The sequence below is a fragment of the Phasianus colchicus genome, chromosome 5 (genome assembly GCF_987193195.1).
Source record: "Phasianus colchicus chromosome 5, bPhaCol1.hap1.1, whole genome shotgun sequence".
NCBI lineage: Eukaryota > Metazoa > Chordata > Aves > Galliformes > Phasianidae > Phasianus > Phasianus colchicus.
In genome coordinates, this window is record NC_143440.1 from 6917473 (window position 1) to 6925981 (window position 8509).

Sequence of the window (8509 nt, forward strand, 5' to 3'; positions counted from 1 at the left end):
AGCTTTTAAAGTTATGATTCCCAATGATATTCTGCTTCTTTAGGGGAAGCTTTAGAGTTTTTGAGAAACACTGAGACAAATACTTCAGTGAAAGGCAGGAAAAATGTTTCCAAAATATTATTAATTATAGTTCCTTGAGATGAAAGCAATGTTGACAATAAGCTTATATTAATATTACATAGCCTTGAGTCACAAGCAACTTAAAGCCTTTATGGAAATACTTGCTATGGGATGTCATCAGATAACTTGAGGACATTCCTAAAGGTTCTTGTGCTTAAAAGAAACAAAAGACCCAAATCCCTCTGTGTTCCAAGCCTGGGCTGTAAAAACGCTTAGAGGGCTGTGTAAGAGCTTACAGAAGAGGAAAAATATTTCCCATGTTGTTGGATTTTGTGGCAGTTATAGAGAAAAGCAGTTTGCATGCTAAGCATTGGATGAACAGAGGGAACTTCAGAGGTTACCTCAGTTGTTCAGAGACTCTGAAAAGAAGAACATAATGTCTCTGTTAGATAAAACTGTACAGCACTAACACTGGAGGACTGTGTCAAGTCATGTCGGCCTACAACAACCCGCTGCCAAGTGTCGGCCACCAGCAGCACGTAGCAGAGTGCAGGCAAGGACAGGGTCTTACAGCTGGTCACAGCTTCACCTGTACGTAGGGCAAGTGTCAGCAACCGAGCAGCTGTATGTCTCAGAAAAGGAAATGATGTGTTTTGTAGAAAAAACACTCCACATTGAGTCATTGAAGATCTCTGCATCTTTTTCCTATTTGCAGGCAAAGAGTGCCTCAGTTTAAATTAGCACCTGGCTAAATTCCAGACACCTGTAATGTCATCAATATTTTTACTGTCTTTTTATTAAAAAGCAGATTTCCACAGAGAAATAATGACATACAATAAACAACGTTATTGAAATGTAAATTAGCAGTTCCCAAAAAGCAGCATATTGCAGACTTCAAAGCAAAATTAACAAAAAGATTAGGGGTCAATGATAATCTCAGTCACAGCAATATTCACACATTCTTTTTGTGGAATGCTATTCTGCTTTATTTTGTAATTAATTATTAAGGCAACCTGGTATGTTCTCAAGCCACCACTTTTCTTACCTGACTTACTTCAAAGTCATTAAATTACAAACTATTGCCACAAATTTTCGGATCACTGTGCCACGTCCACCTGTAGAATTCAACGGGAGCAACAGCTGTGAAGAAAACTTCAAGCATATGGTCCTCTGAAAATATTCTCAAGAAACCAATTAAACTAACACGTGACTAAAGCCCAGGAGGAACAATCTCTTCCAAGCAACACCTGAAGACATGTCTCAAATTTGATTCACATGATGAACATGTATGCTGAAATACAACAGAATCCTCAGCCAGCATTTGAACAGCAGCTGCATTGGGAAAGCTTCCGTCACAGGAACCGTTTGTGGCCACCCAGTCTTAGTTTACACAGGGAACAAAATGAAGTGTTCACTCTTTTGCATCTCCCACTCCATCAGCATTAATAGCAAACATTGCTTCAGCCTCAGGAAGGCAAGGAGAGTCATAAATTTTACATATTCTGGTTTCACCTCGGCCTTTTCGCAGATAAAGTCTGAAAGGGAAAAAGAAAGAAAAGTATAGCCTCCTTCCAGAGAATCCTGACTGTAATTATTAAAACATTACATTGAAACGTTACATGGAACGTAGCACACTTTGAACTGTAAGAAATGAACCTGTTTAGAGTGCCACCTGTTTCTGCAAAGCAGACTGGAAGTGCCACTGACAGACCAAAGAAAGACCCAGAATTAGAAAGTACGTATTCAGTGACACAAGATTTTCCAAAATAAAGCTAACGGAAGATGATAATCTGTTCTCTCACCTCGTGGTGGAAGCATGGGCTATGATATTTCCTCCAATAGGCTTCTTGGGATCTGCTGCAAACATGGCTGCTCCATCTACCTGCGCCACAACTTGGTTAGTGATCACAACAGCCACACCAAACTAGAAGGAGAAAAGCAACAAAGCAAAATCATTTTCCACCACCTGAATAAATTTAAAAAAAAAAAAAAAAAGGCATGCTTGTACTTCTGCTCTCCTCTTTGCAGGTGATATTCACTCTCAAAATACAACAGAAGCAGACAGTGAGCAGGCAGAACGCCTTTTGTACAAGACTGCTGAGCTTCACAAGAGAAAGAAAATCAATCACCAGTCCCCAAGGGAGCAAAGTTCAGCATTTACCTCATCTGCAAGTCGGAGAAGCATACGCAGAAATCGGGCCAGATGCATCTGTCTCGCTGACAGCTCGCCTCTTCCAGAGTAATCTGTCCGATACAGCGCTGTCGCGCTGTCCACTATCAGCAGTGCATACCTGGAGAAGTTACATAAAGCATTCTCAGAATTGTTTCCAGTGGTGAATAATGTGACTATCTGAGTCAACTGTAAGCTGCATACAGATGTGGATATAAGTCCTTCTCACCTGCCAGTTAGCAGAATTGTTATTTTTACCATCACAGAGTCAATCTGCAGCGTTCAGATCACTATGAAATAAAACCCTTTGTAAGGTGTTTTACCATGGGTATACTGCAGGTAAACAGGTCCCTGTGTACCTCATATCACCCCCCCCCTTCCCTCTAAAGGGTCTCATAAACCTCAGTTTCAAACTAAAGCAATCTGCACATATCCTGGTTTGGCTGGGATAGTTCATCTTCTTCACAGTGGTTGGTATGCTACTATTTTGGGAAAGAAAAAAAAAAGGTAAAAATAAATGTTGATAATACATTGATGTTTTAGTTGTTGTGCTTACACTGAGTCAAGGACTCTTCTGCTCCTCCTGCTGCCCTGTCTGCAAGGAGCTGGAAAAGAGCCAGGACAGCTGACCCAGGCTGGCCAAAGGGATATCCTGTAATGTCGTACATAATGGCATCATGCTGAACAACAAAACTGGGAAGATGCTACTGCTCAGTGATAGGCAGAGCACTGCTCGGCAGGTAGCGAGTAACTGCACTGTGCCATCATTTTTTGTAGCAGTTGTGTTTTGTTTTCTTTCTTATTAAACTGTCTTTATCTCAGCCCAAGAGTTCTTGCATTTTTACTGTCTTCAGTTCTCTCCCCCACGTTCTTGGGGTCTGGGAGGTGAACAGCTGGTGCTTAGCTGCCTGCCAGGCTAAACCACAACAGCTGCACTGCTCTAAATCAACTCTCTTTCTGAAAGCAATTATATAATGTGATCTTTAAAGTTGTTTCTTGGACTGGCACTCATTCTACCATCCAACATTTCAAAAGCAACAGGTATTAACTCACAACCGAATTACTCACACATCTCAGCTGATACACAAAACTTATTGCATGCATGTGTCAAAGCATAAGTCTGAGAACAACTTCAAATGTAAGCTGTTACTTTGACAATTCAGTCATGTAATGCAGGTGACGAACCAGTGCAAGAGAATTGTACAAGCGCGTTTATAATGGACCAGTGCAAAAATCACTCCATCTTAAGTTGAGGTCTTATTACCGTGATTCAGCCATCATAGCAGATGCCTGATAGAGGAGCTGGGTCTGGTGATCCGTGTTAAAGCCTCGAGCATACGCCACGTTATCCAGGACATCACTGCCAGACAAGCCATACCTGGAGACATCAGTGACAAAAGTCTTCAGCAACAAACTTCATCAACAGGAGTTACTGCTACCTCTCAATAACTTGACTTTATTTCATTCATGCAGGATGATACGTTGATTAGGTCAATTTTCTCTCTAAAGAAAAGGGAACAACTCTTGTGGGCCAGCACAGTTCATACTGGTTTGATATTTAAGTATGACAAGAATCTGCGTATACCAGCAGAGTTTTTATTGCCTTCAGGAAACTCAACTAATTACCTTATCCCTGATTTGTATACAAGACACTTCTGAATATGCTGAAGTAGAGGCAGGAGATGAGAAAACTGCCTTCCAATTGGTCAGGGGGGACTCTCAACAAAAAAATTCCATGTGCTGTTGCAATAAACTTTTTGTAAAAGAATCTTTGTTACAAAATATTTGCAGAAGTTAAGGAAAATCTTGGTATGTCAGCAACTGTAAAACTAAATTTGAGGGGGATATTAAGTGAAAACATCATATGCCAGGGAACAATGATGTTAGCTTATGTCACAGCTAAGTAAAAATAGAAACTTTATAAAATACAGCTAATGAATTGGTCTAAAGGGCATCTAGGTAGGCAGAGTGATAGAACCCAGGAGGCAGGAAGGGGCTGTTGCTTAAGAATAGTTCTTACTCTAACAGTCCATGAATTTAAAGAGCCTGGCTGATTTTAACTAGGCTGCCTCACCATGAGGAAATGCTTTCCCTTCTTCACCTAATGCCTGTTTACCAGTCATAAGTACAGACCTTTCAGCCACAGCAAGAAGACGTTCTGGACGGAAGGTGCCTTCAGTGTCAATGTACATGGCTTTTCCTTCTCCACCTCCTCGGTCAATGGGAAGCTAAAGGAAGAGCACATTTACGAATATGAAATCAGTAACAAGTAATCCAGTTACTGCTTCAGCTGATGTTCACACAATAAATAATGTACCAAGCTATGGTGATTAAAGTCACATTTGTCTGGGAAAAGTGACAAGACAGGTAATTGTCTTCAGTGTCTGTGCAAGAGGACAGGAGCTCAGCTTCAAGCACCTCTCTGTGCTTAAGACCTATGATTACACAACAAGGCTAACATCTGTTAATGGGACCAGAAAATTAAGGCCAAAAAAAAGCTACAAAACAGGCCAAACATAGGGAAAAAAAAATAACAAACGTAATTGCTGCTATAGTAATGCTAGTAGGCAGGTTAAGAGAGGAACAAAAAACCCTAACAAGCTGGAAGTTTAGTCATGGTTGCTGGAAAAGTTTCCGAGAACTCTTTGGGAACAGATAAAATCCACTCTTTGCAGCTGTATATATGTGGGGGGGGGGGGTTGTAAGAAAATGGCAAAAATAAAATTAGCAAATACACAAAAACTGTGTTGTCTGAATACTTTATTTTAATAAAGCAGATAACTCACTTGACAGGTTACTGCCAAAGTATGGCACAACTGTGTTTTTCCAGTACGAAACTCCCCAAATAATTCCGTTATGGACCCTGTTTCTATTCCTCCTAGGCGAAAGCAAGGGAAAAAAAAAAAAAGAAAAAAAGAAAAAAAGATTGTCACATAATTCCAGTAAAGACTGCATACACAAAGTTTTAATTTGAGTTTGAGTTTAACACTAACTTTGGCTGAAAGTTTTCAAGCTAATTGGAAAAACTGGTTTTCATATTGAGGTTTGCTCATTCTGAAGATGAGAAGTTCAGCTAAGTTTATTTCTGAGGATTCTGAAGAGCTGAAGTAACTTAATTGTGCTTTTACATTACAAGTGGGAACAGGGAGTTGATCACGAAAGTTAATCAATAAATAGAACTCAAGTTATTACCTTGAAGAAGTTTATCAAGTTCTTTGGACCCAGTGGTGATCTGGATGATTTCAGACCTCCGCTGATGGAATTCCGTTGCTGTGGTAAAACCCATTGGAACCAGTTTAGCTGCTTCAGCCTAAAGAGAACCAAACTAAGCAGTGCAAAGAGAGCTCATCCCATTCATTTACCCCTCTAGTAACTAGTACTATAAAGCTCAGGAGCCAGCTGAAGTACTGCACTTCAGAGGGTTGTAACAGAGGAACAACTGTATGGGATCAGCCCATTGGTTCCTAACTAAGCACCCTGTGCCTTGACAGCTGCCACAAGTGGATGCTTGGGGAACAAGTGTAAAAATTCAGGGAATAAGGAACTGATTCACTATCTGGTAATTCCTCTGAGTTCACCAAGTGCCCCTGTGTGATCATTATCTCATTAACACTGCACTTAGCTCTTGCTATTGTTATATAATTAAACCATTCATGCTACTGATGGTTACAGCATTGTGGGACAAGTAGTTCCAGAACTCCATCATATCCTGTATGAAAAAATGCTTTCTTTGCTTCAAGCCTCCTTACCATGAGAAATACTGAGCTGAAAATGACAGTCTTGGCCATACTCTCCACATCTTCCACAATTTTTAAAGACCGTCCTAATTATTCCCTCCAGCTCTTTACTTCTTCTTGAAGCTGGTCCTAGCCTCTTCTGATCTCTTCCCATAAAAAGCCATATCACATCTCTAATAAGCCTTATTACTCTTCTCAGTCTATCGTTAATGGAGACCTTCCAAAATCACTGGAATACTTTAAAACAGCAAAAATAAACCTTCTTGACTTTCTCAGCTTAAAGTTTTTGCTTAACATCCTTACCAAGATTTTATCAGCTTTGGCTTCACTGATGCCTTTAATATTTAACAGCTCCTTCTTGGGTGCATGTGCAACAGACTCAACAGTGTGATATCCAGCCTCTTCTAATTTCTTCACGTCATTTGCATTTATACCACATTGCTGACAGAGGAAAAAGAGACACAAGGAGTCACCAATCACTGAATACCTTCAACTGCCTTTAGATTTAAATCAAACTCTGTTATTACAAGTCAGCACGTTCAGTGTTATCATTCTAACACTTACAAACAAATGGACAAGGGGAGATGGCCTCAAGTTGCACTAGGGTATGTTTAGGTTGGATATCAGGAAGAACTTCTTTACAGAAACGGTGCTTAAGCACTGCAATGGGCTCCCCAGGGAGGTGGCTGAGTCACCATCCCTGGATGTGTTTAAAAACCATTTGGATGTGGTGCTCAGGGACATGATTTAGCAGAGGACTGTTAGAGTTGGGGTAGTATGGTTAGGTTGTGGTTGGACTCGATGATCTTGAAGGTCTTTTCTAACCTGAGCAATTCTATGATTCTATTATACAATCCTAACTTCATTTAGATTTAAATCAAACTGTTATTACAAGTCAGCACGTCCAATGCTACCACCCTAACGCCTACAAACAAATAGTCTTTTTAAAAAAGTGATCTTAATGCAATGTTTGCAAGAGCTACTCTCTAAATAGGGCAGAAAAGCAGACGTTGATTTAATAAATATTGAAGGTAACTAACAAATATCAAGGAAAAGATAGAAGCATAAAATTGTATGAAGTGACTTTTAAGGGCAGCTGGTCCAATAATGCAATGACCAGAGACACCTACAGTGCCAACAGGTGCTCAAAGCCCCGTTCAGCTTTACCAGGAATGTCTCCAGGAACGGGGCATCTCCCCTCTCGGGGCAACTCGTGCCAATGCCTCACTGCCCCTATCATACAAAACCTTTTACCTCCAGCCTAGATATGGGCTCTGGGCCAAAGCTCTCCTCCTCTGCAGATGTGTCGGCGTTCGCCTCGAACTGCACCTGCATGGCCATGGCTGCAGCCGGCCTATAGGGAAAGCGGACAGCTTGGTGACACGGGGTGCAACACAAACGGGACACGGGCACACAGAGCAGCGAAGCCCCTTCCCACTGTGAGAAAAGCCCTCTGCGCGCTGTCCTGGGCAGCGTTACACTCTAAAAACAAAGGCCTCGACTGACTTGCACAGAGGCTGCCGAGCATTCAGGAGGATCACGGTGAAAAGATCGGCACAGCGCTAGCGAACCGTCACCTTAGCGCTTGCTCGGGTGGACGCCGAGAACGGCGTGCTGGGAGGCTCCAGCGGGGCCACCCGCAGCCTGAGCTCAGGGCGGCGTCCCGGCGTTCTGCCACCACACGCGCCGGGAAGCGGCCTGTCCCGTTTCCTCTCGTTCTCCGATCTCGGGCCGCCCCCGCCTCACCTTAACCCAGCGTTATTTTTCAAACTTCTCCTCACGAGCCCGCCTCAACCGCCGCGCCGCGCCGCGCCGCTCCTCCCCAGGCCCGCAGCCGCCCGCTGCAACCCGCGCGGCCGCCCCGGCCATTACCGTTCGCGGCCGCCACCGTTTCGGAGGAGCCCGCCACCGCGTCACGTGACGGGGGAAGAACGCGGAGCCCGCCACCGCGTCACGTGACGGGGGAGAGCGCGGAGCCACGCCCACCCAATAGATTTAGCGGGAGCCGGCGGCGCCTTAAAGGAGCCGCACCCTTTTTTATATGTACACGCACGTAAATTCAAGGGTGCTGCTCTTGGAAGCAGAACACGGGGGGAGATGGACTTCTGCATCTGAATGTAATGCAGTGTAACGCAGAACAGGAAAATCTGCACCTCCCTGCTGCTTTTCCCGACCACAATTTTTAAGGATTTCCATCTGCTTCTGTTTTAGTTGATTAGGATTAACATCGCACTGCTGTATTTTGTCCTAATGTTGATTACAGACGCTGAGAACACTACTCCAGCAGTAGCTCCAGGCCAGGCTCATTAGAAATATCTGCAGAGGGTTTGTGCTTTTCATTACAGTGTTTATTAAATCCCTTTTAGTGCTGGCCAGGCATCTGTAAGGAGAAGATCATGCAAAGATAAAGGATATGAGATATTAAAGAGATAAGAGCTTCAATAATTCAGAATATTCATGCAGCTAGCTTTAAAAAAGCCTATTAATAATTCCCAAATCTAACTGCACACAAATGAGGAAGCAAGAATAGGTTCACTTTGCA

At 42.8% G+C, this 8509-nt stretch overlaps 1 protein-coding gene across 4 annotated transcripts; it reads right to left on the reverse strand.

The window, feature by feature from the left end:
• Nucleotides 1-831: 831 nt before the first annotated feature.
• On the reverse strand, nt 832-7911 carry RAD51 (RAD51 recombinase). 4 transcript variants are annotated; one of them, XM_031607245.2, is made up of 10 exons: nt 7840-7911; nt 7222-7321; nt 6271-6408; nt 5423-5540; nt 5017-5108; nt 4364-4458; nt 3495-3608; nt 2222-2351; nt 1863-1984; nt 832-1595 (listed from the first exon to the last, which is right to left on the reverse strand). In XM_031607245.2, the coding sequence occupies exons 2-10, from the start codon at nt 7306-7308 to the stop codon at nt 1472-1474; spliced, it is 1020 nt and encodes a 339-aa protein (XP_031463105.1). In that variant the 5' UTR covers nt 7309-7321; nt 7840-7911; the 3' UTR covers nt 832-1471. The 4 variants fall into 4 exon arrangements, with proteins under 4 accessions (XP_031463105.1, XP_031463106.1, XP_031463108.1 ...); XM_031607246.2 differs by lacking the exon at nt 7840-7911 and adding an exon at nt 7714-7833; XM_031607248.2 differs by lacking the exon at nt 7840-7911 and adding an exon at nt 7545-7707.
• Nucleotides 7912-8509: the final 598 nt, after the last annotated feature.